Source organism: Apostichopus japonicus, chromosome 4, assembly GCF_037975245.1.
Source record: "Apostichopus japonicus isolate 1M-3 chromosome 4, ASM3797524v1, whole genome shotgun sequence".
Taxonomy (NCBI): domain Eukaryota; kingdom Metazoa; phylum Echinodermata; class Holothuroidea; order Aspidochirotida; family Stichopodidae; genus Apostichopus; species Apostichopus japonicus.
Genome location: NC_092564.1, coordinates 20,255,638 through 20,283,138, shown reverse-complemented (window position 1 = coordinate 20,283,138; position 27,501 = coordinate 20,255,638). Strand labels below are relative to the sequence as shown.

Genomic DNA, 27,501 nt, shown 5'->3' with positions numbered 1-27,501 from the left:
GATCTTATTATATTTCCAAAGTACAGAGACAGACAGATCGGTCTCGAAAAAGCTCGAATTTCCGTCCGTAAGTGTACGTGTATACCATCGAGAAGTGAACGTCACTTGTTATTGTAAGTGTCACTCCCGGCATCAGAGCTTGTCTGTGCCAGTCACTGACGAATGTCAATGGGCTAAGGTTTTTTATGACGTTCATTCATACTATTGTTTGGCAACTCACACCGGTCATGATGCTCAATAGTACCACATGCACCCCTCGGAGGAAGTTCAATTGTATTACACATGGGCTCCAACAACATACGTACTAGGCCTATCTTCATTATACTTACAGAACTTACTTTTTCCCAAGAAGCAGAATTACGAAACCAAGGAAAACTCATTTCTGAAGGAACACTGACCGATTGTCTGACAACTGTCTGAAACTCAGAACTAGAATATTAGGTTATACTTTAAGAAGCTGGATCAACACCAATGAAGGGAGGAAAATGCATTTGAAAAACAACCTTGTGTTTTCATTTGTAACAATAATTTCGCTCATCTCACAAGTACGGCCAGATTTGGACAGCAGTAGAGATAAGAGAGCTGTTGACGAGAGAGAACAGTAAGTAAAACTTATGAACACGAGAACAATATACATCGCGAAACGCCGAAACCTATCTCATGTTTAGGCTTTTTTTGAAAGTTGTTGCTAGACGATTAAGTAAAGCAAGCATGTATCCAAAACAATATTACAATGTGGCAAATACTGCACTTGTAATAACTTGTGACATTATTATTAATCACTGCTTAGTGAAATTAGGTCAATCGTTCGTATCTGCGTTTGTCACAACTGTATGGCCCAAGTGTTGTACCTAAGGACACTCGACTAAGTACGCTGTAGGCCTAGGCCAATGTGCCCTACCTTTTAGACAGCCTAACTGTGTAACTGTAGGTGATGACCAATGGCTGAAAAATGGTAAGTAAATGGATACTTTTGGTGGAACGTAACTTTAGAAATGCTAAAGATATTTTCCACCAGAGTGGGATATATTGGATCGAAAGTTCTTCAGTTATCCTTTATCAGTTTTTATTACTGAATTTGCCTCTTTTAAAGTACAGTACCATGGTGTGTTAACAATCTTGCACACATGTACAGTATATATAGCAATATTTGACCATTTGCATATCATTATTCTATGTGATCCTTGAAAAAAATATTCCCCTTACTTAACCAAGAGGTCCAGGCCTATGTGGTTTTAATTTTAATGTTCCTACAGTAATTAGCAAGTTAGTAATCCTCTATATAGGGAACAGAAACTTAATTTTGCATCCCACAAACATTGTTTTATTACTTTGGCCAACAATATGTACGTGTAGCAATACAAATTTCTCCATTCCTCACTTTCAGTTGAATTCAGTAAAAAATTGTTTCCATGCGCCTGTAAAACCAATTTAATGTGGTTGCACCAGATTGTATCAAATCCAACACAAAAGTATATCAATTCACACACTTAGCTCAGTATTTCTGGTGTTTGCTACAGTAGATAGTACTAGGTCAAATTATGAGGAAATCCATTTTTCTGCTGTTTTATGTGATTGCATGTCGACAACTACTTCAAAGCCTTTCAAAGTTTTCAAATATTTATAAAGCATTTTTGCATCACATTATTCCCCATTTCATAGGAGTTAATATAATTTCTTTGTCAAATTCCAACAAAGGTACTTTCAAATATTTGAAACTTTTACCCTCAGTTATGTTTTATTTTAATTTTATGAGTATTGATGTTGTTGTTGTTGTTGGCATCCTACAAACCTGTTTATGTATAGCTAATCCATGCAAGGAAATTAGCTCTGTAAACAACTGAACAATTGCCATTCAAACTTGAGACTGCAAAATGGCTGACCTTTCTCTGTTGTTTTCTGTGTTGCCTGAAACTTGTGATATTTCGATATTGGCACACAGCCCAACAAACTCTTCTTCTTCTGTTTCCCTAAGTTTGACTCACAGTTGGAGTACTTAATAATAAATATTTGTGTGCAGTGTATGTCCACATTGTTTACATAAGGTGAATTGGTTCATAAAACCAGAGGGCATGATGTCATACCTTAAAATTGGTTGGTGAGCCTCTTGTGGTATGACCATCAAATACATTTGTAATTAATGTTTTTTTTTTTTTATGTTTCATATAATAATTGATGTTTTAGAGGAGTGAAAAATATGAAAATTACTACTCATCCTTTTAGTCATCTAGGTGAGTTTAATCTCGGGCAAAACAATGGGGAGATGTCAGGCACAAAATAAACAGTCTGGCACAAAATAAATGAATTTGTGTAGCTCCTGCGAGGAAGCCAGGAGATACTGTTCCTGACTATAGTATACCGGCACTCGATCACATAAATGAATGAATGAACTTTCCCATACGATAACAGAAGAACAATACAGCGATTAAAACTTGCGTAATAGATTCGTAGAAATGGATCTGTGGTTAATTAATTGAAATCTAAGTTGTAAAGGCGTAAACTGAGATGAGAGAATACGTAGCTCTGTTATCACAGTGTTAATGGGCCGGCGAATATTCCGAAATCCAAACAAACAATGAAAATACAAAGAAAACGTTTCTTCCACGTTGCACCGGAAAAAGTTTTCCCGGTTACACGGCGGTAAATAGAGGGCGCCTCAGACATCTAACGACATTGAAGTACGAGGCCACGTTACAATGTCATTGGTATCATTACGTGTTCATCCTCTTGTCATTTTTAGTGTTGGCTGCTTAAAAATCGATACCCAATATTAACCATCTTGCCCTATCTTTAGCATAACATTTGGGTACATGCATGTCATTTATGGCCCACAGATATTCATTTACATTTGTTATTTGTAAGGTTCTAGATCTAACATTCTGTATTGGTTTCAAATTTGTGCACATACCTGTACATATCCCGGAGTGGCCAAAAGCTGCTAAAGAGTAATTTTTCAAACAGTTTTAAGTAGAATTAAAAGATTTTAGAGAACCAAATTGAGCAAAGATTGAACAACTTTAAATGTCAAATTGATGTAAATGTTTTGCACTGATTGTTAAAGAGGGTCATAATTTAATTGGATTTATCACATAGTATATATGTTGTCCTATCGTGGAGGTGAATGGCATAAACCATGGTTTAAAATTAGTTTTGTATATGTCAGCTGGCTCTATCGTGAATAGTACATTAGCACAGACTGTAAACTACGTCAGCAATACAGTTACATATAATACTTGTTGTAAGACTAACAATACGATTTTAAATTGACCTTTAGTATCGTCACAATATTTACACATATGCTGCTATATTTCATCAAATATATTTCATTAAAATACAAAGCAAAAGTTCATCATCCAAACACATTGTACCAGTCTCCTAGTCTTTTTCTGTAATCCACCTGTTCCCTTCCAATTAGTGCTCATAACCCCCTTCCACCCCCCCCCTTCCAAATAGTAATGATATTTTACTTTGTTTTTGTTGTCACATTAATCTGCTTGACATTTGAATTTGGCACTCTGATACATAATGTACAGCTGAGACAGCTGGATTCCTCATTTACCTTACTTGGAAATGCACGGTATGATAAAAGCCTAGCTGTTTCAAATTTTTGGTTCTTTTTTGTGCAAATGTCAAACTATACAGACTGAGCAATCAATTCAAGAATGTCATGTTTTTTCACACCCCCATCTGATGCTAAATATTTTCTCATGCAATAAAAAAAATCATACCATTGGACTTTTTCTCTTCCAAAGGAACAAAGGTGACTGTCACGCCACGTTCTATGAACTCTTCATAAATTCCAAGCAATGCCCGTTTTCCTTTTTTTTCATTGATAGTTTGACCCCAAGACACATTTGCCTGCAAGATACAAATGTGGGTGTACTGTACCACTACTTTTATTTTTTTATATATTTTTTTTATTGCTCCTGTCTTGGGGATTGTCTTTAACCTGCATGATGTAGATCAGAATGGAGCATGTCTGATGTATTGGCAACTCTGCTTTTACCTGTGTTTGCATGTGGTGCATTTTCAAGGAATTTTCCTGTATCTACTACCATATGTTGCGGCTACACTGTAAAAGTACTGTAAAGTTGACTAGATTTTGAACAGGTGCTTGTTTTGTTTATACATTTGATCTGTTTGTCTGTCGTTCCATGATGGCTTTTGCTTCTATTGTTTATTGTGTGGGAAATACAATAGGTCAATTCCTATTCTCACCGTCTTCTGGTTATAGCATATATATGTTACTAGGTAGGCCCCTTCGCTCTTTAATAGGGAAATATGTGTGAGTGGGGTGTGGGGGGGGGGGCACATGAATTTCCACAAAACCTTAATTGAGACATACTATACTGTAGGTGCCCCAAGATTTATTTCACTGTTGCCAAGGACTTGCCAGTATGCAAGCAAACTTACTTTTGAGAGTTTTACAAAACATCGCTTTAAAAATGTCCTGTTTAATGATTAAAAATCTGCCCCCCCCCCCCCCCATGTTGCTCTTTCCTCCTACAGTACATTATTCCTAATGTAATGTTTGCCCCTCCTGTGCCCACTTGCCACTAGTCCTGGCTACATATATGTATACAATGGTCCTTTACTGAAACAAACCGCGAAAGGGAGTTGACTTTATTAATATAAAGTCTGTTTGCTGTCTCCTAATATTCTGCATACTATGTTTCAGTTTATCCAATTTGAAATTTTGCAAATTACCCGATTTTACTGTCATCAGTACTAAAAAAGCACCTACCCAAGATGGTCAGCTAGATTTCTAGAATATTGTATATTGTAGTAACTATAACTGGTATGTTTTATGAATATGAATAAATTTAAATAGCATTCTTGATCCACTCTTGATGTGTACAGGTAGTTGCATGGATGGTACCACCTCAAAAGTTGAAATATCATTGCATTCCTAGAACTGTGCACAGATCACAGCACCTAAAAAAAAAAAAAAATCAGAGCAACTTACTTAAATTCTTATTCCAACAGACCTGGATATTTGGCAAAGAGGTTATACCATTGTCAGATTTTAATTCTATTGTTATGGAAATTCCAAGAGGAGTTTATCATGGGACATTTCAAGAAAGGTTTTATATAACAAATCTCCTGGATATCGGGTTTTACAGGGAAACATCTCCAGGGAGTGTTATTTCTGATACATGGCAAGGTCAGACACTCTCCTTGCAGGAAAGTATGATAATTAAGAAAGTTTTTTTGAGAGTTTGAAAAAATAACAACCTTGACCATAGACTTGCTCACAGAGATGATTGTATGGCCCCACCATGCACTGACATACTAAATCAGGCCTATATATACACTTATGCCCAGCTATTCTGTGGTTGGTTGGAAGCAAGCAGTGCCACAGCATGGTGCATGGTGGGGCTGACACAAGGTTAGGCACTCCAATCACGTGAGGCTATAGCTTCCCGAGGATGTAAATATTGTCATTGTTTTGGTATTGTTGACAGGTTGGACCTGAAAAAGTTTTTGAGAAACCTGTAAGGGGTTATGATAGGGACTTTATACATGCATGTTAAAGGTGACTGCTTGTATTGTATCATGTGTGCTACTGTAGTACCTACAAGGGGGTATGTCGAACCGTAAGCATAATTCATGTGCGTTTGATAAATACTGACTGAATATCGTACATTATTAGTGTCTTAGGTGTGGAAAGAGTTTGTTTATGATCAGACCAGAGATCCGACGTTGTTTTAATATTAAGGATTAATTCTCTCAGTTTTGTTTCGAGGCTAATAATAACCACCTTGCTCTTATTTGTGATAACGTAAAGAAGCAGAATAAGAAGGAGGAGGAGGAGGAGGAGAAATGCTAACAGGCAAATCAGTCCTAGTTCACATGCAGACCAGCCGTGGGACAGATATGATTCCTTGTGGCACTTTTTGCTCGTTGCAGCCTTTTAGCATATTTATTATGAATGACTCACATTTTGACCTTTTGACCAAACCAAATATGAATTACTTCTTAATGGTGTAATATTTGTTTTTATCCTTTCAATTTTCAGACCAAGAATCGTCACTACAGATGGACATCTACTGTTTCAGACAGGAGACAATCACAACATTACTTTTAAAACTGGTGTAACTGGAAGAGTCGTCATCGGAGATGATGATTTGACAGATATTATCAATACAGTAAGTTTAGAAATTCTATAGAAGCAGCAGCTTTTGGTTTATTTTTTTGGGCAGGTTATTAAACCAAACTCCATACAGGAGTATGACACAAAATTAGGTTTGAAACTGAGACACCCTCTCCCTTATTATTATTTCACCAGTTATGTTTCTGCAGGGAGTACTCAATGATTTCATTCTTTATTCGAAAAAAAATTGTTGACCAGAAAAGGACTGACCAGCAGTCCTCTCAGTTGTCGCGACTGTAGGAACGACCAAATGGGCTTTCTTGTATTTCTCCACCCACCCCCCCCCCCCCTCCCACATCATTGCCACTAGACTTGCTTGAAAGAAAAAGAAAACTTGCTTGAAAAGTCACATTAGATAAAAACCATTTTGCATGTACAGTAAGCACAATCAACAATTTTTTTTTTAAATTGTAAGTGGGCCTGAGATAACCTCTCAAAGATCAGACTTCCAACAATTTAGCTGAGACAATTATTGCCAAAGTATTGCCCATACAGAGTGAAAAATGGCAAAACAAAGAATAAAAGTTTTTGTTGATAATTTGAGATGTAAATGATACTAGTCAAGCTGTTTTGAAATGTATGTGGCAGTGTTATATCGAGCACAGTACTAAAAGAATTAAAAGGTTTGTGGTAATGCACATTGGCAACTTGCCCAAACCAGATAGATCGATGTATGACATATATATGTGTGCATGACTAAATGACAGGGTTAATTTTTCAGTGTGTTGCATGACCAAAACATGGAGCATCATGCATAACAACATATGAACAGCTTAATAAAAAAAGGGAGGGTGGTGCCACTGTCTTTGAATAGACATGGCTCCCAATGGTGCAAGAGGGTGGTGCCACTGTCTTTGGATAGACATAGCTCCCAATGGTCCCAGAGGGTGGTGCCCCTGTCTTTGGATAGACATGGCTCCCAAAGGTCCCAGAGGGTGGTGTCACTGTCTTTGGATAGATATGGCTCCCAATGGTCCCAGAGGGTGGTGCCACTGTCTTTGAATAGACATGGCTCCCAATGGTGCAAGAGGGTGGTGCCACTGTCTTTGAAGAGACATAGCTCCCAATGGTCCCAGAGGGTGGTGTCACTGTCTTTGGATAGACATGGCTCCCAATGGTCACAGAGGGTGGTGTCACTGTCTTTGGATAGATATGGCTCCCAATGGTCCCAGAGGGTGGTGCCACTGTCTTTGAATAGACATAGCTCCCAATGGTCCCAGAGGGTGGTGCCACTGTCTTTGGATAGACATGGCTCCCAATGGTCCCAGAGGGTGGTGCCACTGTCTTTGGATAGACATGGCTCCCAATGGTCCCAGAGGTTGGTGCCCCTGTCTTTGGATAGACATGGCTCCCAATGGTCCCAGAGGGTGGTGCCACTGTCTTAGGATAGACATGGCTCCCAATGGTCCCAGAGGGTGGTGCCACTGTCTTTGGATAGACATAGCTCCCAATGGTCCCAGAGGGTGGTGCCACTGTCTTTGGATAGACATGGCTCCCAATGGTCCCAGAGGGTGGTGCCACTGTCTTTGGATAGACATGGCTCCCAATGGTCCCAGAGGGTGGTGCCACTGTCTTTGGATTGATATGGCTCCCAATGGTCCCAGAGGGTGGTGCCACTGTCTTTGAATAGACATGGCTCCCAATGGTCCCAGAGGGTGGTGCCACTGTCTTTGGATAGACATGGCTCCCAATGGTCCCAGAGGGTGGTGCCCCTGTCTTTGGATAGACATGGCTCCCAATGGTCCCAGAGGTTGGTGCCCCTGTCTTTGGATAGACATGGCTCCCAATGGTCCCAGAGGGTGGTGCCACTGTCTTTGGATAGACATGGCTCCTAATGGTCCCAGAGGGTGGTGCCACTGTCTTTGGATAGACATGGCTCCCAATGGTCCCAGAGGGTGGTGCCACTGTCTTTGAATAGACATGGCTCCCAATGGTGCCAGAGGGTGGTATCACTGTCTTTGGATAGACATGGCTCCCAATGGTGCAAGAGCGTGGTGCCACTGTTTTTTTTTTTGATAAACATGCATTAGCTGCATAACCAGAGAATACAGTGTCTGCATGTCTAGTTTAAAAGCCCTGCAGATGAATTTGTTATGTTACTGTACTAACTGTAAGCTACTGTTAGGTTATCAATCATTTGTGTGCTTTCAGTGCAAGAGGCTACAGTAAAAGTGGGACAAATGTTGTTCCCCTTTCCTCTATATGTTGTGGTTTTCTTTGTCTTGGTGCTGGAGGATGCAATCTCTGTCAGGTGGTTGTGACCTCATCATAAATTTATGGGAACTTTCAGTTCTTCTTCCCCAAGACATTTTTAAGGAAATTGTAGATTGGGGTGGTCTACTGGTTAAGTGGGTGCATTTCAAGAAAATGAAATGTTTGAATCTGTGGTTGTGATGTAATGATAAAAATTTCTATTCTAGTTAAAGATTAGAAGAATCTTATAGTTTTGATATGAAACAGAGGGTACTGGAGCCCACCCATTCTCTGTGAGTGTGTGTAGTGTTGAATAAAATGTTGTGCTATCATTGAGAAATACACTGTATGCCTTCTTTGTAATGTTTTCTTACACCTAAGTTTATCAGAATCTTTGGAAAATTCTTAATACCCCTTTACACCAAAAGCGCTTGGTTTTCTATAAGGTACAGTCAAGTTGATTTGCTTTGGTGGTGCAACGGTTTATCCCTGGTTAATCCCAGGCTGCTTCACAGCTCACCAATGTGTCATCATCTGTCCCATTGTTCATCAGTCCAATTGTTCATCAGTTCAATTGTTCGTCAGTCCAATTGTTCATCAGTCCAATTGTTCCTCAGTCCAATTGTTCGTCAAACTGGTTATACCCGGGTTGCTTTACGACACACCAATATGTAATCATGCCTCCAATTGTCCATCAGTCCAAATTGTTCATCACTTTAAATGTTCATCAATTTAATTGTTTTGTTTGGAAAATTCTTAATACCCCTTTATGCCAAAAGCGCTTGGTTTTCTATAAAGTACAGTCAAGTTGATTTGCTTTGGTGGTGCAACGGTTTATCCCTGGTTAATCCGAGGCTGCTTCACAGCTCACCAATGTGTCATCATCTGTCCCATTGTTCATCAGTCCAATTCTTCCTCAGTCCAATTGTTCCTCAAACTGGTTTTACCCGGGTTGCTTTACGACACACCAATGTGTAATCATGCCTCCAATTGTCCATCAGTCCAAATTGTTCATCACTTTAAATGTTCATCAATTTAATTGTTTTGTTTGGAAAATTCTTAATACCCCTTTATGCCAAAAGCGCTTGGTTTTCTATAAAGTACAGTCAAGTTGATTTGCTTTGGTGGTGCAACGGTTTATCCCTGGTTAATCCGAGGCTGCTTCACAGCTCACCAATGTGTCATCATCTGTCCCATTGTTCATCAGTCCAATTCTTCATCAGTTCAATTGTTCATCAATCCAATTGTTCATCAGTCCAATTGTTCCTCAGTCCAATTGTTCCTCAAACTGGTTATACCCGGGTTGCTTTACGACACACCAATGTGTAATCATGCCTCCAATTGTCCATCAGTCCAAATTGTTCATCACTTTAAATGTTCATCACTTTAATTGTTTTGTTTGGAAAATTCTTAACACCCCTTTACGCCAAAAGCGCTTGGTTTTCTATTAAGTACAGTCAAGTTGATTTGCTTTGGTGGTGCAACGGTTTATCCCTGGTTAATCCCAGGCTGCTTCACAGCTAACCAGTGTGTCATCATCTGTCCCATTGTTCACCAGTCCAATTGTTCATCAGTCCAATTCTTCATCAGTCCAATTCTTCATCAGTCCAATTGTTCCTCAGTCCAATTGTTCCTCAGTCCAATTGTTCCTCAGTCCAATTGTTCCTCAAACTGGTTTTACCCGGGTTGCTTTACAACACACCAATGTGTAATCATGCCTCCAATTGTCCATCAGTCCAAATTGTTCATCACTTTTATTGTTTCATCAGTCTGATTGTTCATCAGTCCATCAATTTAATGTTTGATCTATCTGATTGTTCATCAATTTCATTGTTCATCGGTCCGGTTGTCCATCAGTCCGAATATTCATCAATCAAATGGTTCCATCATCGGTGAGAAGCATTTGTTTTGAAGAATATGTGGGACATATTGAATAAAAACAATGTTGGCCAAGTACCAAGTTGTGAACGATGAAACAGAAAGATAAGGGGGCTTCATATCTCATAGCATGCATACCATAAAAATTAGTATGAAATGAAAAGACAAGCAAAGGCAAGTGTATTTGTCAGACCTACAACGTCCTTCAAAGATATTTGAAGAGTCAATTGTTAAGCAGCTGCACCTTGAAACTTAGATAACCTATCTGGGTGAATAGTTCAGGATAAATTTGGATACATGATGTTCCTGGTACATTGTTCTATTTTAGACCTGGGGGGGGGGGGGAGGAGGAGGAGGAGGGACTTGTAGGTATTCATATACACCTGTTAAACTTGAATTTGATGAATGGCCTCATGATGTAGGTTACAGTAAATATTGTCAGCATGACTTTAGTATTTTGCAACATGTCAGGTTCTTTTTTGGGACATGAATTTACGATGAAACCAAGCGTACCAGAAATCGGAGGTGGATGGGGGGGGGAAGGGGGGGTGTTTGTCCCTGATTGCTCATAAATTGTTACTGGAACAGCTAAAAGATTGTCAGTGTCATTATTCATGGAGCAAATAAGATAAACTTAAGCAACCAAATGTAAGTTTCGTATGTATAGATTTTTAAAACAATCAAAGTGGCTGGAATTAGGTAGTTTCGTATGCATCCCATTAACTGGTAATTAGCTTGCAGACAACGGAGAAGTCCATAGAAGAATTAACATATATATTACTTTGTGATCAGGTTGTGATATTAAGATAACTGTAACAGCTGTAAGCAAATCATTTATTTGAACTCTTCTTGTCATGGAAGTGACCATGGACAGCTGTGTGCAACAAGAGATCCATCTGATTACACGTCGACACCGATCAAGAGGGGAAGGGAAGGGGGTGTCAGCAGTTTTCGCAATGTGTCGGTGTGGGAATTGATGACACCAAACCCCCCCCAATTTGGGGGGGGGAGGGCAGGAGTCATGTTCAGGGGGCTTGGCCAAATTTGTGGGCTTGCTACAGTATTTATTTTAATCGCAAGGATACACCGTTAGTAAAGTCAGAGCTTTCTGTGTTCCAAGTTACGGACTGTAATGCTCCAATGGGTGTCGGTTTCCAGGGGAATAGGTTGTTTGTGAATTTCAAGGGTCATGGCAATTGTGGTTGGTATGACGATGTACCGCTACTCACAGAAATGAGTTTGCTTTCCTTGAACACCATGAATTGTATTAGGTTGCTTGCCTTGCCAGTCTATTTTGGGAAGCCTTACTGTACCTTTATATTAACTTCAACCATCCCCCCACTTTGACAAACCTATCTAGGTACGGGCAAATAAAGGCACCATAGAAACATTGCAGAACCAGCTGGTCGCTTCAGGCACAAAACTCGAGGAGCTGAGGGCCGAAATAGGAGAACTAAAAGTCCGACTCGCAGATCTCGAGAACCAAGAGCCAGAACAGCCTATCAATCCAGACGTTATCAACCAGGTAGAAGTCCTTCCTTCTTTACAAACTTTAGAAAACAAACGTCATTTGAAATGAATACGGCGTGATATCGTCACTCTTATATTACCATTAGGGAATATTGCAGAAATCCCTTGTGTCAAGTTTGCATGTCTTGCAGATCCGTGTACTATTGGCAAGTCGTGTGAAGGCTCCCTTCTTATGTTATTTTTCTATAGTGATGATTCATTGGCCGACAGATTCATTCCGCTCAAAATTCACAGGTTTCATCCGATTTATTTGCATTTTACAATAATGATGTGAAGTGCAAAGTATAGATGATGCAATAAAGGTATAGGCCTAGTTAGCATTTACTCCAACTCCTTTACAATGTGAATCTTTTTTTTTTCCTTTTAGTCTCTGTCTTTGTCAAATACAATTTTCTTTCTTCTAGTTCATCTTTATTACAGAATATTGTTTTTTATACTCTTTATTCCCATAATGTTGTATAATTGCGATGAACAAAAAGTCATTCAATGAGATGAAAAAAGGAAGAAAGAAGAAGAGAAAAAACATAAATTAAATTAAATAGTTGAAGACCGAGACAATACCACAAAGCCAAATCAGAGAGACAGTCTTTTCATAACATCGTCCATTGATAGTAACAGAACAAGCTACGGTATTCCATGATCCTATTACTTCAGAGGTGTCTTTGGCACATGGCTGTCAAATCTCCTGAAATGCCTAGCATTAGAATCCAAATGAAGAACTTGTGTGTATGACTAGAAAAAATAAAATTTAAAATAGATCATTCATCTGTGGAAGGCCACTCTACAGCCAATGTGGCTCAAAATAGTTCTAACTTGATAAAATAGGAGTCACTTAAAAGTCAGTGTTTGATGTGGTTTTGACTGTTTAATGTTTCTTCTAAGTATTTTTAACTTCTTTTGTGTTGATTGTGTGAGTACAGTAGCATCTATGCCATTTTATTTGGAATTTTTTAATTTTTTTTTTTCAGTTACAAACAGACTTGAATAACATCAAAGCAGTAAGTATCACCATAATTGTACTTTCATACTTTACCACTTATAGGGGGGATAGGGGGAGGGGAGGGGAGGGGTGGAGGGGAGGAGATAAAGGATGTGTGTAGGGAAATGTAGAGAAATATGGATTTCAAACTGGAAGATGAAAGTCGAGGAGGTAGAGAAAATGGGAACATGACGAATACTTGCAGATTGACTGTAAGGTTGACAGAACAATTTACAGGGGGAACAGAAAGGGGTCTCGGGGAACGAAGAGGAAATGTAATCGCGAATAGATGATAACAAAGGGGAAAGTAGAGGAACATGACAGCTGAACAGAAGAAGAGATGGACAGGGGAGTAGAAAAGGATAGGAGTGTGAGGAAAGTAGGGAAAAGTTAAGGGTGAGGGGGTGGGGGAGGGAGGAGGAGGAGTATACAGATTATTAATTGTGTGATCACCCAATCAGAGATCACACCTGCATCCATTTTCTGTTGGTGATCATGAAAACTCTTTTTCTTTTTTCGGGCTATTAAAAGTAAACCAATGTACTCTAATGTTCACTTTGAATAGCCCGTTCCCCATCCTCACGTACCGTTAGAACTTTTGGTGCTTTAAGAAGTCCCTCCTGAAACTTGCACTACCACTTCTCCTAGAGGTCCTATCATTTTTTCTAATTTCTCTGAAATACACAAGAGAAGATATTTTAACTTAAAAAAAGGGGAAGAAAAAAGAATAGAAAAAAAATACAGGTTTAAATTTTTTGGGTCAAATTTTAATAGTCTGTTGGTGGTCTTTGACAGATTGATGTGAACAGTAAAAATGAAATGCTGATTATGGTTAATGTTTTTGTTTTGTTATCAGAGCCTTCAGACAAATGAATGTTTAACCAGTCCTTGTGCGAACGGAGGAACCTGCACAAACCTCTATAACAGTTATCAATGCCAGTGCCCGGACGGCTGGACGGTAAGTATATTCGTTTCTATACCGATAAAGATCATCCAGTCATCTTTAGCTTTATTTTGATAATGGCTGGTTTGCAATTGAAATTTATTACAGCTCACACAAGTTTAGCTAACATTCCATCGAACCGTGTCATTTCCCCCCCCCCCCCTCCTCTCCCTCGATATATGTGCATGGTTTGCACACTGTGAAAGTCTCCTCTTTATAACAAAACACAAAGCAACTCAAAGTTGCAAAAGAAACCCAGACAAATTGATGCCAATACTAGTAATGCCATCAGTCATTTGGAAGAGAAAAGAAAGAATTAACAAACTAGACGCAACTGTATTCTTCTCTCCCCCCACCCACCCCCCCCCCCCCCACGCAAGTATAAATGGATCCCACCAACTTTTACTACGCAGGCTATATTCTGAAATTTGAATAGTTTGAAGTATCACACCATATTGTCATGGCAACCAGGGAATTTGACCAGCTTGTTCCCATTCATGAAACAACTTTGGGTGATTGGGCTCCATCAGCAACGATGCTGGTGATGATTGTCTGTGGCCATAAATATTTCTTTTACTGTTGTCGTAGGAACTGAGGGGGACCATGTGGGAGTTATTAATTCACCAACATTGTCTTTGGTCTTGCTGAAAGGGACTGACTGTCACACACATATTTGTCTTAAATATCATTCATGTGGTGGTAAAAGATTGAGCTTTAATATTTTTTCTGGTGGGGTTCCTAGAATTGTTGCTTTGGATCAGTTACATATGGCACGCCAATGGATAACCAAACTCGGATTGCAATGACCTGTCTCAAACAATTTATATTTTTTTGGAAGAATTGTTACTATTATTTGGCAGTTGATCATGCATGCAACCTTTTATGAAGTTGGCAAATTAAGAATACTAGACAAAATTTCAGTTTCTCTTCTGGCTCCCCCCACTCTCTCCCCTCTCCTTCATTTCGTAAAGTTCCCTTACAAATTTGTAATGCTCCATGGATTAAGTCACCTGTCACAACCTTGCAAGAAGTTGGTATGACTCTTCTGTGAATTCTTGGAATTAATAGAACTTTTGTCCACATGTTTACAGTGAAGACTGAAACCATCACTATTTAACTTTACTCTCAATCAAATAATCTGCCCCCTGCATGGGTGTGTATAACCCAGGGGTTACAAAATGAAGGCACTCTAGTGTAACACGGGCAGGTGCGTAGCCAGGAATTTGCCAAGGGAGGGGCGAAACTGTAGATTCGGCATTGCAAACTATCTAAGCGTAGCGCCACCAAGGTTGGCGCGAAGCGTACAAGAAAATTTGGGCTGAAAATGCCTCCCAGATCGCTGGAAATGGCACTTCCCAGGCCTTGTAAGTTGCATCTTAGCATTTTCTCTGTTGAAAATACTAGCGATATCATAAAAACATTAAAAAAATTTTTTAAAAATATGCTCAAGGTGGGGCGGCTGCCCCCTTCGCCCCCCCCCCCTTGGCTACGCGCCTGAACACTGGAAAATGAAAAAAAAAAAACACTTCTCTCTCCATTTGCAAAGAGACAAAACATTAATCAAATTTTGATGTTTCAAATATAAAGTTCCTTGCCCATCATTGGATGTTACATAAATTTGTCCCACCAACCTTAAAGCAGCATTTTGCGTCCCTTTCTATGATTTTTCTCAACCTCACTGACTCCACTATGCCATAACGACATACATAACTAGCTTATCTATTTATATTTTACTTCAAATGGTGGCATAAAAGTCGAAAAAATTGCAACTTTCAACTTTGTTGTTCTCCAAGATATTTTCCGTTGGGAACCCAATAAACCTCGCCCATAATATGAATATTTAAACACTACGAACGTCATTGGCAGATACGTAATATAACACCACGCTTGATTTGTGTACAGTCTATATGGCAGTTGTACCAGGCAGTTGCATAACAACTCCCTGGTTGTACCAACGCAAAGTCTTGAATCTATTTTTAGCAATGGCTCATAACTAAACCTGCATCTCTGATTGGTTGAATTCAAACTAGTGGGTTTGGGAACTGAATGCGATTAGTTTGTATGTGGAATACTCGCCAATTAACGTTTTTGGCAGGGAAAAACTTGGCTAATATCTTAATTTGCTGTTTTGTGATTTGATGTATGTAAAAAACTTGATGGACATGTCAAAAAAGTAGAAACGGCGACCAAACGCAAAATGCTCATGAATAAACATACTATTCACTGATTGGTGGAATTCAAACTAGTGGATTTGGAGATATGAAAACTTTGTCGAGGACACTTTTACTTGTTATCGACATAAATCGTTAATTACTCGCTAATTAACGCTCTTGGCAGGGTGAAACTTGGATGGTATCTTAGTTTGCTGTTTTATGATTGATACATCTAAAAAAATCGATGCACATGTTAAAAAGGTGGAAAAAAGCGACCCAACGCAAAATGCTGCTTTAAACTGCTATATGCCTGCTTGAAATTTCTCTAAAAAAGGTTTTCTGAGTAAAGAAAAAAGGATTTCAAAATAAAGGCACTATAGTGTAACACTGGAAAATGAAAAAGAAAAAAAAAATCCCTCTCTCCCTTTGGAATGAGACGAAACATTAATCATGTTGCAGTCCTCCCAAATTTTGATGTTTCATTATAAGGTTCCTTGCCCATGATCGGATGTTACATAAATTTGGCCCACCAACCTTTAAACTGCCATCTGGCTGCTTCAAATTTCTCAACAAAAAACGTGGGTAGTTTTCTGAGTAAATCACAATGTGGAAGTTGTCACATCAGTCGATTATAGGCCATAAAACAGCCCTTGCGTGCCGCGAAAGGTGTGATTTCTTTGCACAGGAGTCTCAAGCTGTTAGGTTCTTCATAATTGAATTCTGATACAGAATGAGGGGAATCACCTCAAAAAGTGGCGTGATGTGTCAAAAACGGGTCGTGAAACGGAAATAGTGGGAGTTTTGAGGGTGTAGTAAAATGGTGCCTTGTAAACAATTTGGAGGTTTACAACAACAAACATAAAGGAAACAAAAGCAAGAGTTCCTACAACTCAGAACTGTCACCTCATAGAGACATTAAGTGAGTTGTAGCCGGGGACATTCCTCTGATGGTTTCATTTTACCGGAAGGTGACTGTCTGTCTTTTTCACCATGATTGTTTCTGCCATGTTTTTTTGTTTTTTTTGGGGGGGTCGGGCAGGGCGGGTGGCATAACAAATGCAGACTTTTGGCCAGACATTTCTCAGACTACTTTCTCTACTTGTACTCATACTCATGTTGCTGTACTCATTCTCACACCAGTGGAGTTCTACTTGTATTCATACTCATGTTGTTGTACTCATTCAAACACCAATGGGGTTCTACTTCTACTTGTACTCATACTGATGTTGCTGTAGCTCATTCTCACACCAATGGAGTTCTAGTTGTACTCATACTCATGTTGTACTCATTCATACTGTACACCCATGGAGATCTACTTGTAGTCATACTCATGTTGCTGTTCCCATTCTCACACCAATGGAGTTGTACTTGTACTCATGTTACTGTACTCATACTAAGTCTAATATGAGCCAATATAATGACAAGACAAGGAAATTGAACAAATTTGGACAGAGTACTGAATAATATTATAAACTCGCCTTCAGTCACTGCATGGATCCGAATGTTGTTGTACTCGTACTAGGTACTGTAAAATGTCTGCCACAGATCATCAAAATCAAAACAAAAATGACTGTTATTAAAATTAATGTACATAGCACAATAAATAAAGATAGGTGACACAGATATGTCAAAAGGAATTGTCATCCATCATCAGTCCAAGTCTTTTAACTGTGAGAGGCCAGTACATTAGTGTGGCCAATTGGAACTTTGTTTTGAACAATACTTGGCTTAAATAACTCCAAAATAAAGATGAAAAGGCATAATGATATGCAAAATTAAACAAGCCTTGCTTTATTTTAAAGAAAAAAATTGACAATGAAAAAAGTGAATTTTCTGATCATTATATATTGTGGTGGTACAAAAATTTGGGAGAATGTAGTATAACTACTGTATATTTTCACATGGGATTTGTAGGGGTAATGTTGTCTTGTTTACATGATACATTTTGGTTTAGAGTAAAAGGCTTTCGGGCTTAGGTACAACAAAATCATAAAGATCCACTTTGAGATAGGATTTTATACATACGCTTATATAAATATGCTTATATAAATATGCTTTCTTTATATCACAAAAATCCTCCCCCCTCGTCGTCTTAAAACAGAAATAAAAAAAATAGGAGGAGAAATGAATAAATGAAAACAAAACTTACAGCCCGCTACCCCAGAAATGTTCTTCTAATAATTTTTTTGATTACCTATTGTTTCCCTATCGTCAGTAAGTGTGTCTGGTTTTCTCTCTCAAGGGCACCACATGTTCTCAAGATGTCAATGAATGCAGTTTAATAGTGGGAACTCCAGATGGCTGTCAGAATGGTGGAACTTGCATCAATGAACAGGGCAGCTACAGGTGAGATCTAAATCTCAACTTTTCCCCTAAAGTTAAGTGGAAGGGGGGTGGGAGGAGGTGGGAGTTGAGAGGGTGGGGGGGGGCTGTGATAGTCTGTTGCCACATGCAAAAGTCTGGGAAGTAGAATTGTACTTTCATATCACCATGAAACTACCCTCGTGGGAGGCGTAAAAGGAATCATATATTAGCTCAGCAAATTTTTAGCGCCCCGGAGTTAAAGTTGTTCTCGAAGGAACTGCATTTGAAGACTTAACGTTGATGTAAATTGAGACAAAATAAAGAAACTCCCCCTCCCCCCCTCCTCTGCTTCAGCAATGCAAGTTGGGAGGTTGCAAGTAGCTCAAATACTTGCAAGCCAAATTTTATTTTATTTTTGGGTAAGTTATTTACATGCACCTTTTCAGCTTGTCAGTAAGATTGCAAATCAAATTACAGTAATTGACTGATCTAAGTCTAATTTAAACAGACCATGTACTAAAAGACAATAGGCAACACAAGAAGAGATGACACTCTTTTGATTGGTTGATCAACAGAATTAAAGAAGAATATGTACTGCTAGTCTTCCAACATAGTTCCCACTATAGAAAGCTCTGTTTGATGTACTCCTACCTTGGTTGTAGTAACATTAAAATCTAACTCACTTAATCTTTTGGGGATCTGTCTGTGTGTTGACTAGGTTTGTTTGGTTTCCATTGGAAACCAGACGTTCGTGCATTCAAAATGAGCAGATCAATATTTTGGAATGTTTTACAAACTCTCTTGACAGACTTATTCATGTGCCAAAATTCCACAGCTTTCCCTTTTTCTGAGAACAGAGCATTTTACAATGTTTGTAAATCCATTCCTCATATCGGAAGGGCGGTTTGCTAATGTGCTAATGTGCTGTTCTCACATTTGCATACCATGCAGAGATGTTTCTGGATACTTTTTATCTGTGCATAAATATAAACATGCTTTTATGGAACAGAGTAACATGAACTGCAGTGTAAAACATAACAAAAACAAAGGGAAAAAAACCTTGTTTTAAGGGAAATGTAGTTTGATAGTTTGCCAAATGGGTAGATCTATCTACAGTACCACGCAGAGATGTTTCTGGATGCTTTTTATCTGTGCATAAATATAAACATGTAATGCTTTTATGGAACAGAGTAACATGAACTGCAGTGTAAAACATAACAAAAACAAAGGGGAAAAAAAAAACCTTGTTTTAAGGGAAATGTAGTTTGATAGTTTGCCAAATGGGTGGATCTATCTACAGTATGCCTTTGGTATGTGAACGAATCAAAGGATATAACCTTACCTTTGTTTGGGTCCCGTATAGTTTACATCTTGTCTAAATGTTATCATATTAGTGTTACATCACAAACTGACACAGAGTCATCAGAAAGAGAGTGACTTGTTACTAGGTTGGTTTGGATACATATTTATTCACAGGTGGGAAATGTGGAATAAAGGGAAATTCCCCCTAGCCCTGTTCCTTGTCCTTAAATGAATATATCAAGTAGAACTTCTTACTTAAAATCTTCTTGATGCTAAAGAACAAAACTACTAAATCCAACAAATAAGAAACTGTAAAATGCATGTGCACACAATGATCACAAGATGAACAGTAGTAACACATGGGTGACAACCCTGGGGTTGTGTATTGCCAAGGTCATCGGGTCATTGGCAAGAATTGTATGACTAATAAGGATTCTGGAAGGTTCATCCAGAGGGCTTATAAACTAATAAAGGGGTTGACCTATCAAATGCCAATGTCACATTAGGTATGCAAGGTTCTGGTCAAGGATGTTATTGTATTACCCTAAGATGTTTGAAATCCAACCAAGAATAACTAGGCTAAAAGGGCTCATGAAATACTTGCATAAATGCTCAATAAAGATGGCTTTGAGTTCTTATATTTTGTGTGTTAGTCTCTGACATAAAGAATAATCTTATCCTGCAAGTTGAAGAGAAAACTGGTCACATGTCCCTCTGCCTTTTAAATCATACGAGTTTGCAGAAAGTGTGACCTATGACCTATGTTTGACCTACAGTATGAGATTAATTTGTCCCAGTACATTTTTGGAAATATTCATGTGATAAGCATGAGTTGCAGATAAATTAAACAAGTGAATTACAGTTTGAAAACTGTATCTAGTGTGATTTAAGAACTCTACATCACCAAACTATAAAAAAGTAATGTTCACACATATTTGGGTACATGCACTTTCAAATCTAAAATCATAAAACCATATACAGTGTATAGACATGGAGTAATTTATACAACATGGTCAAATTGCTGTATAAAAAGCAAAGTTGTTTTGTTTAACTTTTGTTTACATAGGAATCTTAGTTATTTATGAGAGCTACAAAAAATTTGAATTAATCCCTCAAAGACCCTGATTTATCCACATGTTAACAACCATTGTTGTTCTTCTTCTGCAGAGTTCATTGTTATGAACTTTTGTTCTCTTTGCCGAGTTTCGTAGGTTTTGTAAGTGCCCGGGACGGATGGCACTGTCTTTAATTTTAAGGAATAGACAGGGACTTATTCTTTACACGTGGACATTACACGAGGGAGCACAGCATCGCTTTGAAAAACCCTTGAATAACAAAGTTAACCGAACAATAAATTGGCTGATATCATTTGACGACTGTGGTCATTCTCTGCTTTCAGCCTTATTGCTCTTGGTACACAAACACATCCTTAAGTTTAATGTGTTAGCTAAATTACTCAGTACTCAATGTGTAATCTTGTAGAGTTTTGTTTCAATTCATCTCAAATTCTCAATTAAATTTGGGCACATATTTACTAAGGCAATCAAGTAGCAGTTTATGGACCTTGTTGTTATCCTGTTATCCAAAGGAAATCTCTCTCCTTCTGATTAAACCAGGGAGTTATGAAACCCACAGGTTCATAGATTGTTCTTTCTTCAAGAATTTTAAGACCTTCATAAATTCACATGAAACCTGAGTGATTCCCATACTTCTTCTTCCCCCTGCCTTGTTACTTGTATTTCTGTAAAGATGAGATAGCCAGGATTTGACCCCCTGTCTCTGTTGTGTTTTATGGAAGAGTTAAGTACAGTTAGATAGGTTTAATTACCAGCTGCCACTGTAGGTTTTCAACTTCAGTATCAAAGTCTTAAGAGGATAGTGTCAGCCTACGTATACATGTTTAGTTTCATTTTGCACCAGAAAGTTAGATTTACTGATGTATGGTAAAGGAAGGGAATCTTGGGGTGTGGATTGGGAGCTGTGGGGGAGGGGGGGGGACAAGAAAATTGAACAGTATTACAAATGGCACATTCTTTTCTGGTGGAAGCTTTGAGTGAGGGGCCATATGATATCATGAGAACTGCAAAAAATACTTCACTTGAGAAAATGTGTGCGTGTGTGTGTGTGTCTGATTCTGATCACGATGATGTGGTATGTAGGTATTATCAGTTTTATTGTAACAGAGTAGACACACAATATCCAGCTTTCGTCTTTGCAGTCAACCCACTAATTCTCAACTGCCCTCACAGGTATTTAGAAGTTTCCTTTGTTATGTTTGTTATTGGTAAGATAAGCTCTTGGTAATTCGATATCCCAAGTCATTTTCTTAACCTATGGTAAACCTATACCAACCATGGAGGTTGCTATTAAGACTCCCTGTTCCAACAATTTTCTCTTTTGCAAATTGCAAAAGTATTGTATCTGCTTGTACGTAATAGGAGAATAAATCGTAGAAATTAAGGAATGTTGTCATGTTTCTGCAATTGGTGAAGACTATCACAGACTCGGGTTAAGAGATTGTAGAAATGATGTGATGATGTCAGAGGCCATTGAGTATTATTTCTCGACCGTAGATAGCATTGTTTTTGTTGTTGTAAACAAACGTATTTTAATCCTCATATATCTTTTTATATAAAATGAGAATACGAGATATCTAGAGATATTGTTTGGAGACAGCACTATCTACCATTAAGGATCATAATGTGCTTTCTCAGTGTGGATCTCTGTATATGTTTGCCAAACCTTCAAAAAATTTAAAGAATTTTCCTTTTTGGAGTAATTTTTCTTGTTTCTAGAAAGAACATAAGTGTTAATGTGACAGTAAACACTGTGTTCATATATAAATATATATATATATATACATATACATCTGTCTGTCTGTCTATCTATCTAGACCATTATCCATTATTTTATTTTCTATGTTATTTGGGTGTAAACCCAGAAACTTATGATCAGTGGAAATGAGTAGTTTATCTAACATATATGACATGAGCACTATCGAGTGCTATCGGTATGGATCATGCTGCTTGACAAATTGAGTCCAAACACTGAAACTGTGTTTTCGTTAGTTTTCTACTACCATTCTGGATCTGTCCTTATTGCATCACTCATCTTAGGTCATTATACAAGACCTTGTGTAAAGAAAGGTGGCCTTAGAAAATATCCCCAGGTGCCCAGTGTATATAGGGAGAGTAGTTACCGTAAAGCTTATCTGTATTGTCCCGATATTCTCATCCCCTCCTCTAAGGCTCCAAGGTTTGCTTATGAAACCTTACACCAATAAAAGTATGCTGGATTGTTGGAGTTTGCGTCCCTTTTCTACATGGAAAAAAGAACATTGATGACCGCAGAGACTTTCTGGATGACTTTTCTTAAACATTATGCAGTATTGGAAGAAAGAAACTCTTACTTCCAAAATAAAACCAACGTACAAGATAGTTGACCGAAACATGATGTGATGGGTTTTGAGCACACTGACAACATTAGCTTAGTATCAAAATTGAATTTGATGTGTTCTGCTAAATTGTAGGCTCTGTGAGGAAATCTTTTCTTTCAAAGTTATCTACACTTTTGTATGTACATTTTTGGTGTTATTGTATACAGAATGAGAAATACACTGTGAGAAGGTGATTTTGTATAGCTGCCATCAGTGGCGGCACTTTGGCGGTCATTTCCCCTCCAGATTTTCCCCTTGACCCCCAGCCCACCCCTCCCGCCATTCTGAGCCAGATCTGGTACTTATCCAAAGTGTATAGAGCTAGGCTAATCGTTTGTATTAGAAACAGCTTACAGTGCAATGCATTAATGTGAAAAATTGTCAAATGATAGCACCATTTGCATCTTTGTCATTTTAAATGAAGATCAATTCCTTAGACCTCCCCTATATCAGTGTTACATTTTTGCCTTCCCCAATAAAACTATTCCTTGCCCCCTAGTTGCCCTCAAAAGTTCCTAGTCGAGTGCCACCACTGGATGCCACATCTGTAAGTATTGTAACATTACAGGCAATGTATCAATAAGTTTTCTTGAGTGCATGAAAAAATGCAGCAAAAATTTGAAAAATATCTTTTGTGAAATAGTATATTTTTAAAGCTAGTTGTTATTTCCCACTTGAAGCTACTGTACATTGTATTTTGGTTGTAAGCTAGTGCCATGTGACTTTTACACATAGATACCCTTCACTGTAAAGTCTTCTTCATAGATCCTAAATTTTTACAATCAGTAGGCTGTTTCTTCTAGATGGGTATTTACTCATCATTTAGTCCAATTATATCCAACAATTCAATGCAAAATTATATTCTGTCGTTTGTAAGTTGCATTGAAATTATAAAGTAGTGACTTAAATCATCCTTGTTGTGATTTTGATAGACTAAAGTAAGTATGTCTACAGGCTGGTACGTTTTCTTTCCGCGGATCATGCCACCAGGCTGATAGAAACTTCAACGCAGAAATTAAACCCAGTGTGTGCTTACATGAAATCTATTCTGCCCGTAAGTAGCTGGTTGCTCAACTAGTGGGTGCATACAATCATTAGGAACAAGGTTAAACAACTTGGCTTCTATGGTCCATTAGTATTGATTTATGTGGTATTTCATTACAATGGGATGCATTCTTTTCATTCCCTCTTACAGAAGTGTCTGTTGTTCTTAGAGTTGTATCAATTTGTTACAGTTTGTGATTCACAAGTTGTTTGGGATGATCATGTTCTGGAAATCAGATACTTTTTTTTAAATTTCATGCAAATTATTTTCTCTTGGTTGAAGCTCTTATTTCAATAATGGGGCTTTGTGACCTTCATTCTCTATGCTTTAGCTGGAATGACTAATCACTCATTCATGCATGAGCCACTATAATCTCAAGATCTCCAAAGCAATACAGAGAGATTACACAGAACAGAGACCAAAAAAATGCATTTATCATCCATCCGATGGACCAGTTGACACTTTGGAGACGTAAACCCAACCATCACATTCTGGCCTATATGATGGAGATTTTTTTTTATCATGAACAAGTTTCCACAAATGGCCAAGAAAATATTAATAATTTACAGTATATTATATTTCCAACTATTTTGTGTTATAGAGATAGGTTTCACTGAATTTAAAAACAGTGCTGCATTTTTGTTTGGTTGTCACTTTGTGTCCACTTCTTGACAAAAGCTGCGTATTATTCACAATTAATGGATGCCTTTCAACTTACAAGATCTCATTTGATTTCTTCCAACTCAGGAGCCCACTATAAATGAACCCATTTAAATCCAATTTTTGTCTTGTTTCTTGTTGTATTCCCGAAATTTAAAGTAATGCTTAAATTTGCTTTCAAAAATTGCTTGCAAACACATTGCCTATAATACCACTATATTCCATTAAAATGGATTTTGGTGGAGGTAAGTGAAAGATCATGTATTTTCCAGGAACATTTTTGACCAGGATTTGTAGTGCCACCAGTTGTGTCATGCTCAACACAAAATGTTAAAAATTGACAGTCTTTTCCGTAATATGACTGTCTGGGGATTTTACCCAATATTTCTTTAAAATTTCCCTAAAAATATCATCTTCACTGCATTTATAATATCTTTGAAAGCCTCTTGAAAAGTTCTAACGAGGTCTCAGCGGAGGTTTAATCATAAAATTGGGCAATGCATTTGTTTTTAGGGAAACCACATCCCTAGTATGCCACGCAACCACCAATTTAGGGTTGGGTTGGGGGTCAGAGCAACCACAAAAATGTGCCATGGAGTAGTGGAGAGGTGGAGGTTGTGACCATTATATTTTGACAGTTCTAGGTAGCCCTATTGTTCTTACAGGGATAGACAGTAGTACAAGTAAAATTATGATGTTTTATGCTCTATATCACGTTGCGGTTATAATCTGTCCTTAAACTTTTGCACTAGCTGCCTCACTGTCTCACATATACCGACCCCCTAGGGACTAGGATTGTGGGATGGATGTCTCAGTTAGATTTGTACTGTATTAGGACATGTACTGCAGGGTTGTGGTTTGATGATTATTGTAAACCTATGCAATAAATAATGACGGTGGTATGTTTGTGTTGTATCTGTGATGCGCAGGCCAGTGTTCATGTGAGTGCTGTTTTACATGTTGTTCTTCATCCAGATATCGTGATTAATCAAGATAACTAATTGATTGATCAAAGATAGCTTGAGAAAGGAAAAATTGGATGTATCTGCTACCTTGTCTGTGCATGGATGATCCATATGATTGTGCACTGTACATATGAATCCTATATTCTGTCAGTAGGCCGGTAAAAAAGATCAGTTGAGGTCATGACAAGTTAGCTAGAAAACCATGTAAATATGATATTACATCACGAAACAAACCTAAATCTACACATCTCAAATTGATTGTAGTTTACTCGTGGATATCCCATGTTGTGTAGAGGTATGATGGTTTATGGTAACTTCCCTACACTCAGATTTCACCAGAAATTATGTTTGTATATATATATAGATCAGGGATTTAAACGGCTCGAATGCAAGGAAAACTTTCCCTATGTTGGCACATGCGTTGAACGTATAATGACGTGGCTAAATGGGTGAAATAATTCACGAGAGTGTTTTGAAATTCAAACCATGTTTCCATGTTTCCTTGTTTCACTGACATGGCAGTTTTTGCCATTTTCATTGGGGACTTGAGATAAATATTGTTTGAAGAGCTGTTACAAGTTGACTGACAAGAGAGTTAACTAGAGTGTGTACCAGTGTGGCTACATATGTATAACACACAAGTACCTGAAAGTTAGGCGAAAGTGACATTATGGAACACCACCATGCAGTAAACGATTGCTTCTATTGGAGGTCAAAGGTCACGTGAGGTCAACAAAATTCTATTTATAATTACAACCTTAAAACATCTGCAACTGTGGGTTCTTTAGTTTCTCCTTGTAGCAGTTGTAAATATATATAAATACAGCATGTCCCAGAAAAATGTGAAGACAAAAAAACAGAACAAAATTTAATATCACAGAAAAATGTGTTTTTTGTATTTTATCTCAATAGTTTCTCTCTTAAATGAAATGGAAAGTGGAAGGGTTAAAATGAACATTCCAATTCTAGATCAAAGTAGTGATTTGGTAAAGGCATTGAAGACTCACTCACCCCAAACCATGTGCGGCCATCTGAAAAAGTTAACTTTCCGTTTCTTGCAAGTGGGACGTTTTGTTCGTGTCGCTACAAAATGCAGACAGTACAGTAATGAAACGTGATACCTTGTTATCTCTAGTCCATCGCAGTGTTGTTTTTACACTGTGCTGTGGGTATTGACCGCAGCTGTATGTACTGACTGTACATTAGTGTCTAATTACCGATGGTAGCAAGCTGTGTGTGTATTTTCTGGGATCGATGGTGGTGTCTAACACTTCTGTGACACCTCATTCAAACCTACAGTAGGTCAGATTACCGGCATAAAACTTTTCTTTTTGCGCGAGTCTTCACACAATTTAATGCTTGTGAGTTCTGCCATATCACGTTATCACAACAAATTTCATTAAGGAAATTTCATTCCTTTGGATTTTGTTCATGGACTATAGCCAGACTTGACCCAGCAGCCAAGAAGGGTTAATGTGGCCCATTTTAGCTGTTCAGACATACTAACCTAAGGTGACCAGACGTCCCCGATCTTTGGGGACAGTCCCCGATTACAATGTGCTGTCCCTGATGAACAGGTGTCCCCGAAAATGTCCCGATTCGTCAAAATGTTCAGGAATTTCGAAAATATCCCACATTATTAGTAAAATAATTGTTAAAACAAAATTTAGTCCAGTGTGCAGTCGCAGAACGGAACTAACCAGTATTTCAGGTGGGCCAGTGTAAAGTGGCAACACTGTTAAAATATATTTCAGATCCATGTAACCTAGCACTCTTTCGTAAAGTAAGTAAATTTAAAGAAAAAGCAACATTTTTGAAAATAAACTTGATTTAAAAAGAGCTTCGAAGTATCACCATTTTACAACCAGGCACCTTAGGCACTTGAAAATTTCCAAAAGGCCAGGGAGACACCCCCTCCCCTTAGACCCCTCCCCCATATCAGTCACGCAATAAATGTCC

General features: G+C 38.2%; 1 protein-coding gene across 2 annotated transcripts in view; it reads left to right on the top strand.

The window, feature by feature from the left end:
• The first annotated feature begins 119 nt into the window (after window positions 1-119).
• The window catches only part of LOC139966762 (cubilin-like), a 111,264-nt gene continuing 83,882 nt past the window's right edge, over window positions 120-27,501 (top strand). For both annotated transcript variants that reach the window (XM_071970103.1, XM_071970102.1), the window contains exons 1-6: window positions 120-601; window positions 6,020-6,149; window positions 11,586-11,750; window positions 12,724-12,753; window positions 13,591-13,692; window positions 18,073-18,176. In XM_071970103.1, coding sequence (XP_071826204.1) covers window positions 486-601; window positions 6,020-6,149; window positions 11,586-11,750; window positions 12,724-12,753; window positions 13,591-13,692; window positions 18,073-18,176 — 647 coding nt within the window. In that variant the 5' untranslated portion in view covers window positions 120-485. The remainder of the gene's footprint in view (window positions 602-6,019; window positions 6,150-11,585; window positions 11,751-12,723; window positions 12,754-13,590; window positions 13,693-18,072; window positions 18,177-27,501) is intronic.